We start from the raw sequence: 16,101 nt of genomic DNA on the forward strand, positions 1-16,101 counted from the left end.
ATCCAATCCATTTCTACTTAATTTTATGCAGTTTTTATAGTTTAATAGGCTCGAGGAATGTGCAGTTTAGTTTAATCACTAGTCCAGGGGGCATGTATCTAACATTTTCTAATATATATTGATCAACTGGTAACTAATAAAGCTCACAAAGTGGCAGACAGAAATACAAGTAAATAAGTCGCAAATATTCATGAAACTTTTACTTAAAGAAGACATCTAAGCAAGCAGCATGTCACATGCTTCTATTGATGTGTTCTGTGTTGATTTTATTTCCAAAAAGATGCAAAGAGAACAAAGGAAGTTGACAAAATATGAAAATAATAGCATAGCAATGTTTTATTTTGAACATAGAAACGTGATAATGTGATGGTGGTGACCTACTATAAAAGATCTATTTAACTAGGTATTCATAAAGTTGAACAATTTTGTTTTCTAATATTATATATTGCGGTCTTACCCTACCAAAATACTAAGATTCACATGCAATTTCGTAGGGTCCAAAAGAGGAAAAGAACAAAAAGTCAAGATATACATATCATAGTAATATTGGTGGTATATATAATATAACAATTTGGAAACTTTCTTTTGATATTTCATTTAATATATGGTGTAAAAACAATGTTGTAAAAATTTGAATGTAGATGACAAGTTTAGATCAACTAGAGAAGTTGGTCAGCTTGCAACAATATTCTCCGGAGCTCACTCTCCATAGCTCTTAACATCACCGGCTTTCTTACAACTCCATTGATCCCAATCTGCATACACTTGTCCCACATTTCTTCGTCCAAGCTCACGGTCATTGCCACCATCAACGGCCAAGATCGGCTCCTGATCCTCATGGCCACTTCATAGCCATCCATCTCTGCCATTTGTAGATCAAGCACCACCACTTGGAACGTTGAGGAAGATGAGGAAGAGCTAGGTGCAATGGCAGTGAGGCAATCGAATCCAGATGATACCGCGGTTACAATGCAGCCAAGTTTTTCTAAAAGTTTACGCGTAACCGCCCGGTTTGAATCGTTGGTGTCTACTAATAAAACTTGCAAGCCACGTAACAGAGAATCAGAATGAGGGTGAAGGTGGTGGTCTGGAGCCGGTGCTTCCCCTGTTCCATGGACTGATATGGACGGCCGGCGTCGAAACCTGAGGAGCAGTGACATGGTTTCCGGCGAGCCGTCCGAGCCAGGGACCACCGAGATGTTCCCTTGAATTAACTGCACATAGGTTATAAAAGAATACGAGATAAACACTCTTTCTTCCCACACTAATAACGACAGCTATAGAAACATACCTGCACCACTTTCTTACAAACATCAAAGCTTAGATCTTGTCCTAACCCATAGCCAGATAATCTCACTTCGCCAACTTCTTGATCTCTTGACGAAACAGAAGCAAATGATTGAGAGCCTGAACCATCATTCTCAACACTCATTTCGAATCTTATGTACACATCTCCATCCGCCGAACAAGTAGGTGATCTCCATGCAGCCCATCTTTGATCACTCCTATCCAAGCTTCCTCTTTCTTTAAAAACCTTAAAGATCACCGACGACGACAAGGATCCTTCTCTACACTTTCTAGGCTTTACTAAACTACCAACCATATGAAGTATCACCTGAAACACTCTTCTTTCATCTCCCACTACATTATCAGGCAGAGACATTTCCGCATCAACCGTAAACCGAAACCCATTGTAAAGACACAAACACCTCGCCAAGCAAGCCGCTTCACGGACCGTACGATGCAGACTAAACGGCTTCATCTCCGTGACAAATCTACCGTCAGAAACATCCATCGCGTCCCCGACCAAATTCGACATAACATTCCCGGTCTTCACCATCGTATCAACAATCATCTTCTGCTCATTACTCAACTTCTCGTCCTGTATCATCGACAAAAGACCAAGTATAGAATGCATCGGACGTCTCATCCCTTCGCTCATCGCTTTTTGCAACACATTCCTCGCCTGGCTCGCCCTCATCGCGTCCCTCTTCGCGATCTGCAAGGCCCTGTTCTGGTCCGCGAGCTTGTCCCTCATCATCTGAGACTCCTCAAGAACCGCTGCGTGAGACAACGCAACGGCTACTTGATCAGCCACGACCTTAACAATCTCAATCTCCTGATAACTCCAGTCCCGAGGCTGTCCGCTAGGTAACACGCAGACGAGTATGGCGTAACATGTCTGAATCAACTCAGGCGTCCCTCCTTTAAAATCCGACACGCGAAGCATCGGCATTCTAATGGCAGCCACCGGTCCAATCTCACTAACATCTCCGCCGCTAGCTCGAGCTATCAACGAGTCAACGCTTAGTATATTCACATCATTGCTTTCTCTAACCCTAACAACGTCCACATCATGCATAGAAACAGAGTAGCCATAACCACTCCTCCCTGAGCTCCCTCTAAGCTCATGAGTCAGATTCATCTCACTCTTACCTTCATTCTCCATCCACACCGCGCAGTTCTGCAGCGCCAAGGTCTTCGAAAGCTCAACCAAAGTAGTGTAAAGAATCGTGTGACGGTCCAAGGACTTGCGTATCTCTTGAGTAAGCATACGGACGTGAACGCCGGTCTCTTTCTGAATCATAATGAGACCAACTTCACGTCCAAGCTCATGAGCCTTCTTCTTGAGCATAAACTCTCGAACTTTAACTTTCAGAAGGAGAGGGATGAGAGTGATGAGGGTGATCGCAGTGGCGCAGGAGACGAGAGCGGTCAACATCTTGAAAACGGTCAACGCCACCATGAGCTTGAAAGGGTGGGGACCGTAAGTCCAACCGTGGAGGAGATGAGTCATACCGCAGAGGACAATGAAGGCGATGAACTCGAAGAGGACCCATTTGAATGGAACGTTGGAGCAGCTCACGAAGTAGAGTAACTCGATCGGGATTGAGAAGTAAGCGACTGCAATCAAGAAGTCACTTACTCGTTGCGTCTCAAGGATGTTCTCTGTGCTCCAGAAGCTTACTCCTTCGTCTTCGCAGTTACACCCGCCGCCGTTTCCAGCCGCCGCCGGAGAAACCCAGATCAGTATCGAGAATAGTATCAATAACCCAGAAGCTACTTCTCTCACCATCATCTTCTTCTTCCCATGAAAATGCTTAAACCCATGAATCTCTATAACTAGTAGAAACGATGAAAAAGAAAAACAATGTTAAAAATTAAAACTTTAAAAGTGGGTTAACAGTAGACAGAACATGCAAAGAAGGAAAGTACCTGAAAGACGTGATTTTATTAAGACCAAACTGTCTTCCGTTCTCAGATCTGATCGAACTTATAAAACTCCAGCGCAGCAACGTGTGATACTCTTCGATTACTCGGTGGCATTCCGATGAACGAAAACGACGGGACCGGAAAAGAAAAGAGAGAGAGAGAGAGAGAGAACAAATCTAGAAAAAGAATCTTAAAAAGAGGAGAGAGAGATAGCGACAAATCTGAAACCTATATAAAAACGTGGTGCACGTACATGTACATATATGTTATACACATATATATATATATATATATATATATATATATATAAGCCGGAGAGAGAACATGCAAAGAAGATAAGTACTTGAACGATGTTCTCAAGTCTTCAGCTCAGATGCTTAGCGAGTTTTAGACCTCTATGAATTGTTTCCGTGTTCTGTGATTTGTAGACACTCAGGTTCTGAGATTAGTGACGGAGTTTTATGCCTTAAGCCGCCATTGGAGAATAAAAAGGAAAGTGTAATTTATAATACATGTGTGAGTAAAGGTTGGAGCCGTTGGTTTTAGAAGAAGGTTTTGGAGATTTTTTATTTTAGATTTGGGAAACTGTTGGGTCCCACTTGTTCTTACATGAACCGAACTTGGACGCAGTTTTGTATTTTTCTCTGAGTTCTTTATTATTTTATTTTTTTTACTAATTTCTTTTTTGGGGTCAATAATGTAGTATACATGTAATTAAATATTCACTTGTAGACAAAAATAATATATTAAATGTTAACTTCTGTTATTTTTCTCCATTTGTCAGTTTTATTTTTATTTTGGGGAATTAAATATATTTTTATGTAACTTATAAGCTGTAAATTAAAAAATTTAGTGGGGTCTTTGAATTTATCAAATCCCGTATATCCTAAGAATGAGAATATAATTTTTAAAAATTTCATATAAATGAGTAAAATACAGCGTTGGAAACCAACAAGCCACATGACGTGAATCTAGGAACCTGATATACTTTAATAAATTGGTAAGTGGTAGTCAAAGAAATACCCTTAAATTAAATAAAGACCCGAAGGAAATTTTTCTTAAATAGTTTTTGGTCCATTGATATGCTTATATGTAAAGAGTAATAATAAACAAAAGATCACAAAATCTAACACTAATCACTGCGTTTTGGACTGACATAAGCCATGGGACATAAGCAGAAGGATAGCGATGAAATTAGCCTAATCGATAGGTGTGGACGTTCATTCGAGTCAAATTTTTTAGGCTTTCGGATTTTCGGGTTTACGTTTTTAGGTCCCATACTAAAATTTTATTAGTACGGATCGGGTTCGGATAATAACATTTCGGGTTCGGTTCAAAATTGTATTACATCATAAAATCCATAAAGTAATCATATATGTACGGATTCGAGTGATATCGGTTCGGTTCGGATATAACCAAAGTAAAAAACAAAATTTTTGAAGTAAAATATAAAGAAAAACATCTAAATTAAATAAAAATTAATCTATCACATATAAAATTGATAAAATAACAATAAAATGTTAAATCAAGCATGAAAACAAACATCATTTGTAAACAATATGTATTGCCTTATAGAGAGTACACTTTTTATTTCAATGAGCAAATTATAAAATACTTATTTATAACTAATTGTATACTTAAAGCATTTATTAGAATTTTAATATTTATTATTATATATAATATTACCACAAATATTGAATTTAATAATTGAAATACTTATATATATTTCAAAATATTTATATTGACTATTAATTTTGGATTTCTTGGGTTACCCGTTCGGATTCGGTTAATAACACTTCGGGTTCAGATATTTTTTGTACCACCCTATAAGATCCGTTCGGATATTTTTACGTTTCGGATCGGATAACGGATCGGATTTTTCGGTTCGGGTTCAGTTCGAATTTCGGATTCCGGATTTTAAGTCCAGGCCTACTAATCAATATCATAATTAGTCAAATAGCACCCAAACAAAAAATAAATGAAATGAAAATAACGCTTAAAAGTTGATTAATACGAGGGACCTACGAAACGTAGATCTTTTTAATGTTTCCTTCAATATTCATGAATCTGATGAGTAATGAGTAAATATTTGAAACCAGATTGGCTTATTTATTATTATTACTTGTTAACTTTTTTTATGGTTTAACACTACAGATTAAATGAGACCATAGAATTGTGATTGTGCTACTGTCTTCGGAAACATCATTGTTTATAGGGATGGGAATAAAAGACCAACCTCTTCTTCTTTTTCTGATAGTACTGGATTTTATCTAAATAAACTGAACCTAGAAGTTTTGAGACAACACGTTACCAAATTTGTGGGTTTAATCGAATGTTAAAGTCGTTTCATTTTGCTATGCTTTTGAGTAACCCGACTAACCATTGAACCAAATATTGATTTGTCTTTTCTAAATGTTCATGTAATTGACCTCTTTCTCCGGCCCATTACTTGACATTAAATTACTAATAGTCGCTTTCTTACAAAAAAATTATAAGAATCTGAGACTGTTAGACCAATTCAAAGGTTGTTCGAAGGGCGACTTGGTAAGCTTATTGTTGGGTATAGATTAATTATTTTGGATAGAGAAGAATACATTGTGATAGATCAAACTGCGAAATTGATGTTCTTGATTACACAAAAGGTGTGGAGTTGTTTTTTTCCGAAATTAATCTTCGTTATAAGCCGTGTTCAGAATTGTGTTAAGCGTGAACCAAATAGTCGACATGAATCTGGAGAAAAAGCTAAAAATAAATCAGAGAGTATACATAATACATGGGTCTATTTTTAAAGTTTTACGAATATATCTGTGTATTAATATTACGTTTGTTGAGTAGGTTCAAGTATTTGTAACAACTTTTTATATATACAATCTTAAACCATTTTTGGCTTTTGCGATGAAAAAATGTTTTTCCACTACATTTCATTTATTAAATGATACAAGGTAACATATAATGAAATACATAAGTGAAATATATATATTCCAAGACCTGAAAATACACAAATGATCAAGAAAAGAAAAATAAATCACACAACTTCAGCCGGATAACGAAACAACAACGATTATCAAAATTATCTACACTAAAACGATAGCATCAAGACTAGCAAATAACTCTTAAGAACAAAAAGTTTAACGATGAAAGACGAAACGGGAAAATCTTTGTTATACTGTTCAAGAACAACAAAAATCAAACCTAATCTAATGACCAAAGATATAAATAACTAAAATAAGAACCAACCACAAGACGAACTGATATGGATCTTTGAAGAGTACAAGATTCAAATCAATGTAGTACTTTAGATGTCAATCCATTTTTAAGTGTTTCAATTCAAAGAGAATTCAGATTCATACTTAAGCTAAATGCATTTAATGTAATGAAGTAATTTGATTAAGCTAACAAGACTCTAACACAATTAACTAGCGATTTTCAAGCAAATGGATAAATGAGAAATTATGGGTATAGAAATTTGATTTCAAATGACTAAGATTCAATCTAAAATGACAAGGTTTCAATCAACACATTCTCCTAAGTCTAGATAACAATTCTAAACAAGTTTTTTGTCAAGACAAAAGCTCATTTACTCTCATTGATCAAACATCAAATGCCTTTGGTTTGTGTCAATCAAACAATCATTAAGAACATATCATTCAACTTTTTAAAATCCCCTAACATCAAATGCCTTTGGTAGGGTAAGCTAAGCGCATGTTGAGTTGGCTCAGACATTTCATCGAACACCTTCCGGGTAATGAAATGTCTAGATTTCTAATCTAAAAAGCCTAACTCTATATTAGCATTAAGATCACTCAATCAAACAAATAAACATATTAATCTACTCTAAACATTTTAGATCATCACTTAATCATCTTAATTCTCCTAACCCATGAATCCAAAAAGAGTCTACTCACTAATCTTTATGATTAACCTTAAACCCATAATAGATTCAAGAGAAATCATGTTAAGAAAATGAGATAGACTCAAATTACTCAAGAAATAAAGATTAAATTACTAAAGATTCAAACTTTCTCCAAAGTATCGATGTATTTTCAGAGAAAACAAGATATCCCTCATTTTTAGGTCTAAAATATATATTATATAGGACTTCTAAAAAGAGAAAAAGACAAAAATAGCATTAAATCAAGTTTATGTTCCCAAATTAGTACTCAAGGTCAAATGTCACAAAAATATCACTTAATGTTTTATCAAAAGTCACAAACTTAGGGTTTAGAATTAAAGGGTGGGGTTTAGGATTTAGGGTTTAGGGTTTAGGGTTTAGAGTTTAGGGTTTAGGGTTTATGGTTTATGGTTTAGGGTTTATAGTTTAGGGTTTAGGGTTTAGAGTTTAGGGTTTAGGGTTTATGGTTTATGGTTTAGGGTTTATAGTTTAGGGTTTAGGGTTTAGAGTTTAGGGTTTAGGGTTTATGGTTTATGGTTTAGGGTTTATAGTTTAGGGTTTAGGGTTTAGAGTTTAGGGTTTAGGGTTTATGGTTTATGGTTTAGGGTTTATAGTTTAGGGTTTAGGGTTTAGAGTTGAGAAATGAGGTTTTGGGGATAAGATTTCAAATTTTGAAAAATAAAAAAATTAAAATTTTCAAAGGATAAACATGTGCTATTTTGGTCATTTTAATTTTTGAGTGCTATTTTTGTGATATAAACTTAGAAATGTGCTATTTTGGAGATTTGCCTTTTTAAAAACGACTTGACCAATTAACAAATCTCAAAAAGGCCCATAAAATAAATAAAACTCGACCAATCAAAGTGTGAGAGCGGCTTCGTCATCCCGCTCCGAACACCCGCTCCATGGATCGTGTGAGGCACAACGACCACTTCAGCCCGCTGCCCGTGACCACTGCAAGCTCGACATGTGATAGTCCTTTCAATTTGTTAAAGAGGGGTTCAGACCACCTTATCAACCGCCATGTCCTCCATCCTTCTGCGTTCTTTTCACCCATGGTAAAAACACCATAGCCACACATCTCTTTTATGTCCAACTCGGTGAATAATATTGTGCACTAAAAGTTCATTTCTTGTCTCCAGGAAAGAACACCAGAGAAAGGTTTTATGTCGCCTCCTCCTCAAAGCTTCCTAACCAGGACATTGCAAGCGCAAGATCAGTTCAGTGGTGTAACCGCCACAACAGCTATTGCATCGCCACTGTACTCAAATGCAGCATCATCAGGATTCTCACCCTCAGCTACACCCCCACCTTCTTCCTCCTCCACTGCTACTCTTCATCCTTCTCAGCCTTTCCTCAATCTAAATATGCCCGGTCTCTATGTCATCCACCCATCTGATTACACATCTCAGCAACACCACCACCATCTCATGAACCGATCACAACCACCACCATAAGCGTACTTGCTTCTTCTGAATTTGTCATTGTTTGTAACATAGAGTGAAGACTAATAACAAAACAGAAACCAAAATCTATATTCTCATATCACTATTATGTCTCTGAAATTAATATAATGGATAACCTTTGTTTTGTGTTCAAAAAAAAAAGAAGGATAACCTTTGTTCAAACAATGCAATCTATTTGTATGAAGATAATGACAGATGTTTCCCTTCTTGTAGACAAGAAAATATATTATTTTTGCTAGCCAAAACAATGATTAAGATTCAGAAACTACAAACTCGTACATGAAGCCAATACACACAACAAAGTCTTGATTTAACTAGAATACTTAAGACAAATAGATAGTAGCTAAACATTAACTCAACAAACCACAATAGTCTTGATTTGAACTTGACAACACAACAAGATAAGATAACCATAAACACTAGGTAACACTCGTATAAAATGAGCAAGTCTACTTGATAACGTGAAACTTGATAGTGTGAACCACATTGTTGTTACCCGCCTTCTTCAACTCGCATATCATTTTGTCCGTCGACCTCACACCATTCCTCCTGTAAACAGCTCCATACCCTTTGATAAACACACTGCCGTTCGTCTGAACCTTGATTTTCTTCGTCAGCTTCCCGAACTTCTTCACGAGTGGATCGATGATAGCTATACTCTCGGTCGCTGCCGCGCGGTGTCACAGACCCGCAACCAGAGGTCGTGTCCGAGCCCACTGAATTCCGAGCGGTGTCTTTGGACCGCTGTAACAAGCCGCTGCAGGTCGCTAGTTGAGCTTGACTTCTTCTTCTTCGCCATGGCCAAGCCGTCGCAATCCTCCAAACATCACCGCGTTTTGTTAGATCCCGCGACTGCACGGTCGTCTCCTCCTCCGCCTCGTGCTCTCAGCTCCTAGCCACCGTGATTCAAGCTTCTTCCTCGACATGAGGCCGCTATGGAAGCTCCAGAACCAAACGTCAAGCTCTGATGTATCTCCCCGTTGCTCGATCCGCCTTGCACTCAGCTCCGTCTTCTTCGTCATGCTCAGCTTCATCGTCGTGGCCGTGTTCATCGTCGGAATCAAGCTCGCCATCTCGGATCGAAGTGGGAAAGAAGAACGACAATGGTGATCTCAGCCTTATTTGCACATCTGGCCCTTCACGTTTCAGATAATTACGATTTGACCCCGAAACTATTGAATTGTCAGAAACATCCTTTTGATCCAGCTCCAAATATTTTAATCTTGCAGACCTTCCATAATAGCGCGAATGGTCCTTAAACTTCTGGATGCTTTCAATTGGGCCCCAAACTTTATAATATGCAAGAATAACCTCATGGTCTGACCCCAAACTTCTCAAATGTGCACTTTAGACCCTGTTTATGCAATTATGCATGTAAATGCAATATTAAGACCTAAATGCAACCTAGAATGATTAAAATGAACTAAATGAGATGCTAAAGACCATTAAAATCATGAGTTATCAACTCCCCCACACTAGTCATTTACTTGTCCACAAGTAAACTTTAAGAACAATCAAGAGAGAGATATTTAAAATTGGGAGCTAATAACCGAAAGACACACTTTCTAACCTTGAATGTGACATCCTAAGAGAAACATAGCAAATATAAACACTTTTATTACATTCTAGCTTCTCTAGGCGTATCAATACTCTTTTATCTCTACACAAGTTACATTGCCATTCAACCAACAAGTTCCTTAGCCAACTCTCACATTTATTCAAACACACACACACAAGGTGAATTCTTGCAAATAGACATTTGATCTCAATCATTTGGCTTGGTGAGAGAAGATAGTCTAATGTGAAGAAAGAAGGTTTTCAAATGCATCTTTTATTGGTGACTTACACTCAAGAATAGGAGCAAGATCATTATGCAAAATTTATCTAAGATAAGGAGCAATTCATGCATATAATGCTTTGTTCTCATCATTCTACCATTTTCTTAGATAGTCTCAAGTTCTAGCCATTTTTTTTTTTTCATTCTCAAACCCAAAATACACCCACTTTCATATCTCACCCAATGACCACTCTTTTCTCTCCATTGATTTAAACCAACTAGGGACTTTTTTTTTTTTTAGACTTTAGATATTTTTGGCTCAGCTCTTTTCTTTTCTTTTCCCCATTCACTTATTATTTCTTTGATTCTCTTTTTTTTTTTAGGGGGGGGTTCTATTTATATTCTATAGCTTTTATTTTCTAACTTTCTTTGTCCCTAGGAGTTTCTTTACTTTAAGCACTCTTTTGGTTCATTTTTCTCACTCAATCTTTCTAGTTCCCATGATCAAAAGAATTTTAAGCTCACAAACCCAACAACCATCCTAGAGGCTAGCTCAAATGAAGTCCTAATACTAGCCAAAGATGAGAACAACCCATTGTCGCTCCTAATACTCTCAAGATTTTGCACATGACATGCTATCAATAAAAGGCATCACTCAAGCAAAGTAATGTTGGCTTCAAAGAATAGAGAGGGTTAATGGGTATGGAAGTGTCATTTGAGTTAGCAAAGATTGGTACAAAGAGAGAAAGATAACCCAAATGTGTATAATATCCATGATCATGTATGCAAATGGCCATATGCAAGAGAGATTAAGTTCATTAAGCCTTAGTTCATTTGGAGTTGGTTTCAAGAACAATGTCAATCATCAAGCAAGCAACAAGTTTCAAGAAGAGTTTTCAAAGCTCGAAGCTTACAAGCTTTTTCAAGAGATGCTTAAGCTACTTGATATGCTTAGCTAGGATGTCAAATTGAAATCTAGACATGTGTTCTTGTAGGATGTCAAATTGAGTTCTAGACATGTGTTCTTTACAAGATTTCTTCCTATGCATGAATGCAATCTAAATGCTTCTAGACTCAATCTTAAAGATGCAAATGATGTAGCTAAATGCTTCTTTTTGTGATTTTCAAGCAAGCAACATGTGTTCTTTACAAGGTTTCTCCCTATGCATGAATGAATCGTCATCTACGGGTTCGAGCGGCTGAGATGTCGGTGTCGTTGAGTCCATGGAGGAGGCCGTTTTATCTCCGTCAGGGTCGGAAACTACAAAAGGATATGATTGGTCGTTAGAATATGGTTAGATATTGTAAAAGCTTGTTTAGAGGGATCTAAAATTAATGAGACCCTGAAACAGCTGATGCATTACGGTGGTGACATGCAGAGTTTCAGAGAGGACAGAGTCGAGTTCTGAAAAGGAGAAATAGATTAAACCTTTCACAGTACCTGGGTATCGACTGGCTTTCGGAAGGCGGCCCTTTCTGCGGGGTGTGGATCTTCAACGGCGACGACCGGAAGTCCCTGCGGCGTTCGTCTGAGAAACCATAGAAATCAAAATTAAAGTCGATGTTGAGCTGCTGCAGTGAATCGGAGCTCAAAGGTGCTAAAGTCGTCACGAGAGCTCCGAAGGAGACAAAATTTTTCGACTTTTAGGTTTAGCAGAATAATTCGCGTGAGTCTTGGGAATCGCGACAGACTCTCTCCCGTGAGAACGTTTCAGGGGCAAGCTCGCAATTTATGAGACAGAAGAGGGTGCTTTGGGTCTTTGCTGGATGAGTTGTATAGGGTCAAAAAGCGACGCGACCCAAACTGATAATAAAAATTAAAGCGGACCCAAAGCCCAAAATAAAAACTTCCGTGCGACCCACTTTGCCAATATTTTTGTCTAATAATAGTTGTCTAATTTCAAACACTAAGAGCATCTTCAAAAAACACTCTATAACTTTAAATATAAATTTTTTTGCTTTATAAAAAGAAATTTTAAAACTTCAAATTTGAAATGTGAAAAATGAAACTCTGTATTTGAAGTTTGACTATTCAAAATTTCAAATTTGTAGTTTCAAATTTTTGTTTGCATTGGTCCCTACAATTCACATCACATTTATGATTCTAAAATATTTTATTGTATATCGTTTTACTCCTTATAAATTTAAGTTTTACACATAAAATTAAATAATACTTTAAAATAAGATTTAAAATATTTAAAACTATATTTAGACAACAACAATATACTAAAATTGGGAGCTAATAACCGAAAGACACACTTTTTAACCTTCAATGGGACATTCTAAGAGAAACATAGCAAATAGCATGAGCAACTCTCTTAGTGCACTCTAACTTCTTTAGGCCTATCAAAACTCTTATTCCTCTACACAAGTTGTAATGCCATTCAACCAACAAGTTCTTTTGCCAACTCTCAAATTCATTCAAACACACACACAAGGTAAATTCTTGCAAATGGACATTTGATCTCAATCATTTGGCTTGGCGAGAGAAGATGGTCTAATGTGAAGAAAGAAGGTTTTCAAATGCATTTTTTATTGGTGACTTACACTCAAGAATAGGAGCAAGATCATTATGCAAAATTTATCTAAGAAAATGAGCAATTCATGCATACAATGCTTTGTTCTCATCATTCTACCATTTTTTTAGATAGTCTCAAGTTCTACCCATCTTTTTTTTATTAATTCTCAAACCCAAAATACACCCACTTTCATCTCTCACCCAATGAACACTCTTTTCTCTCCATTGATTTAAACCAACTAGGGACTTTTTATTTATTTAGACTTTAGATCTTTTTGGCTCAGCTATTTTCTTTTCTTCTCCCCACTCACTTATTATTTCTTTGATTCTCTTTTTTTTTTTCTAGGAGGGGGTTCTATTTATACTCTAGAGCTTTTATTTTCTAAATTTCTTTGTCCCTAGGGGTTTCTTTACTTTAAGCACTTTTTTGGTTCATTTTTCTCACTCAATCTCTCTAGTTCCCAAGATCAAAAGAATTTTAAGCTCACAAACCCAACAACCATCCTAGAGGCTAGCTCAAATGAAATCCTAATGTTAGCCAAAGATGAGAACAACCCATTATCGCTTCTAATACTCTCAAAATTTTGCACATGACATGCTATCAATAAAAGGCATCACTCAAGCAAAGTAATGTTTGCTTCAAAGAATGGAGAGGGTTAATGGGTATGGAAGTGCCATTTGGGTTAGCAAAGATTGGTACAAAGAGAGAAAGATAACCCAAATGTGTATAATATCCATGATCAAGTATGCAATTGACCATATGCTAGAGAGATTAAGTTCATTAAGCCTTAGTTCATTTGGAGTTGGTTTCAAGAACAATGTCAATCATCAAGCAAGCAGCAAGTTTCAAGAAGAGTTTTCAAGGCTCGAAGCTTACAAGCTTTTTCAAGAGATGCTTAAGCTACTTGATATGCTTAGCTAGGATGTCAAATTGACTTTTAGACATGTGTTCTTTACAAGGTTTCTCCCTATGCATGAATGCAATCTAAATGCTTCTAGACTCAATCTTAAAGATGCAAATGATGTAACTAAATGCTTCTTTTTGTGATTTTAAAAAAATTTCAATTTTTGTGGGTTTTCTATGCAAATAAATATGCACAATGGAATGCATGAGACTCAATGACAATTAGACAAAACAAAACACAATGTGAGATAGTAGACTCTCCCCAAACTTACTTCACACAGTCCCTTGTGTGAGAATAAGCTCAAAGAAGAGATCTAAGGGAAATACATAAACATGATAACTAAGTATTTACAAAAGTAGAATGCACTTACTTGAAGTTGGCTTTGATGAGAGAAGGGAAATGAGGAGGGAGGGCTTGTTGTTACCTTGGAATTTTCGACATTACCTTTGGGAATTTTTGAGAATTCCCCCAAACTTGTCCCTAAGCTTATTCAAACACACTAAAGCAAGAAAAAAAAATATAAATATATACAATGGATACCATGGGACTTCCTCCCAAGTGAGCTTGTTTTGAGTCTTTAGCTTGACTTTCCTTCCAATTGGCTAGTGAAGAGGAGGATCTTTCTCACCTTCAAGGGTGATGGTGAGGACTTGAGAGAGGATTTATTATAGCTTGATTGGATCATCTTGGAGCTGAGGAGTTATGATGGCCCATGCACTTGAGAATGGTTTAGACTCTCCTTTGCACTTGATCTTGTACTCAATCACTCCATCTTTGATCTTCATTGGATAAAGAGTGAGAATGTGTGAAGATTTCTCAATAGGAGTGGGATGAGGTTCTTTGATCATCTTCTTCTTGTTATGAGTAGCCTTTGTTGCTCTACCCACCTCCTCCACATCACAGATCTCATGAGATGAATCTCCATCAAGAATTTATTTTTCACTAGCCATCACTTCATTTTTGATCTTCTCATATGGAAGTTCTCCACAAGTGATGGTTCCACAATACTCGGCATTCATCAAAGGAGACTTGATTGGGTAAGAGATAGCTTTGTTCACATTTAGAAGTGTGACATTCTTGTTGGCAAAGTCAATGCAAGCTCCTACTATTGTGAGAAATGGTGTTCCAAGGATTAATGAGACTCTCTTCTCAGTTGCCATCTTCAAAACAGTGAGGTCAATAGGAATGGTGCAAGCTCCAATCTTCAATGGAAAGTCCTTGATGAGACCGATTGGGGTTGTAGAAGAGGAATCCCCAAACATTAGTAAAGATGTGTTTGGCTCCATGTTTTCAATCCCAAGACTCTTCACCATCTCTATTGAGATCACATTCACACTTGCACCAGAATCAACAAGAGCATCATCAGGTGTGAACTTACCAAGGGAGCAAGACAAGGTGAACTTCCCTTGGGTTTCTAGTTTGGGAAGGTACTTTGGTGTGACTGGTGGATCAAGCTGCATAGTAGAGATGTCTAGGAGCTCTCCTACTTCTTCTTTGTGAGCTAGAATGTCCTTGATGAGCATCATTTGGACATGAGCTTCATGCATATTCGATATCTGTGGAAGCTTGACTCCTACATCTCTCATGTCTTTTATGAACTTAGAGATCACCTTCTTTTGAGCTTTAGTGAGGAACCGTTGTGGAAATGGGAGCTTGTCATAAGGTGATTGCTCAACCGCATTAGCTTCTTCTAACTGGACCTCCTTCAATTCCGTGACAGCTTTCCCAATAACCGGTTTCTCAGCCTTGTGTCTAACTGGTTGCAAAACATTTTCCTCAACCTTCTTTACAGTTTGTATCGCAATCCTTTCCACAATCTTGGGTTCAACCTTCTCCACAATATGTGCTTCAACCTTGGCATTAACTTCTGTTCCATACAAGAGTCTTTCAAGCTCATCTACTTCTCTCCTATGATCACTCAACTCAATCTCAGAAGAAGTAGAAAGGATAGCATTGCAATACTCTTTAGGGTGTTGCTCTGATTTCCCTTGTAGAGATCCCATTGGGCGCTTGGAGGTTGAAGTCATAGAGGTAAACTGATTCTCCAAAGCCTTGAAGTTAGATGCAAGGTTTGAGAATTTGTTGTTGAGATCATTGTAGCTTCCATCAACTTTGGTGTGAAGGTTCTTCAACTCATATCCAATGTGCTTCTCACTTCTAGTTTGAGACTCCAAGATCTATTTCAACATTGCATCAGTGCTACTTTCTTGTGGAGCAAGAGTAGAAGATCCGGCTTGGCCTTGTGTAGATTGATTTCCTTTGGAGGAGAAACCTTGAGAGAAGTTTTGTCTAGCTTGGTAACTTCCTTGTTGGTTGTTGTAGAAGGGCTT

The 16,101-nt window shown here is 37.3% G+C and overlaps 2 protein-coding genes across 3 annotated transcripts; one reads left to right on the forward strand and one right to left on the reverse strand.

Annotated features, from left to right (window-relative positions):
* Positions 1–564: 564 nt before the first annotated feature.
* On the reverse strand, positions 565–3,727 carry LOC106316002 (ethylene receptor 2). 2 transcript variants are annotated; one of them, XM_013753960.1, is made up of 3 exons: positions 3,217–3,727; positions 1,292–3,117; positions 565–1,214 (listed from the first exon to the last, which is right to left on the reverse strand). In XM_013753960.1, exons 2-3 carry the CDS (start codon positions 3,077–3,079, stop codon positions 660–662), a joined length of 2,343 nt encoding a protein of 780 aa, XP_013609414.1. In that variant the 5' UTR covers positions 3,080–3,117; positions 3,217–3,727; the 3' UTR covers positions 565–659. The 2 variants fall into 2 exon arrangements, with proteins under 2 accessions (XP_013609414.1, XP_013609348.1); XM_013753894.1 differs by having other exon boundaries at positions 1,292–3,123; positions 3,217–3,726.
* A 4,283-nt stretch (positions 3,728–8,010) lies between these two features.
* Positions 8,011–8,698, forward strand: LOC106337452 (AP2-like ethylene-responsive transcription factor TOE2). Its single transcript, XM_013776563.1, has 2 exons — positions 8,011–8,163; positions 8,248–8,698. Exons 1-2 carry the CDS (start codon positions 8,011–8,013, stop codon positions 8,560–8,562), a joined length of 468 nt encoding a protein of 155 aa, XP_013632017.1. The 3' UTR covers positions 8,563–8,698.
* Positions 8,699–16,101: the final 7,403 nt, after the last annotated feature.

The sequence above is a fragment of the Brassica oleracea genome, chromosome C1 (assembly GCF_000695525.1).
Source record: "Brassica oleracea var. oleracea cultivar TO1000 chromosome C1, BOL, whole genome shotgun sequence".
In the NCBI taxonomy this organism is placed as follows: domain Eukaryota; kingdom Viridiplantae; phylum Streptophyta; class Magnoliopsida; order Brassicales; family Brassicaceae; genus Brassica; species Brassica oleracea.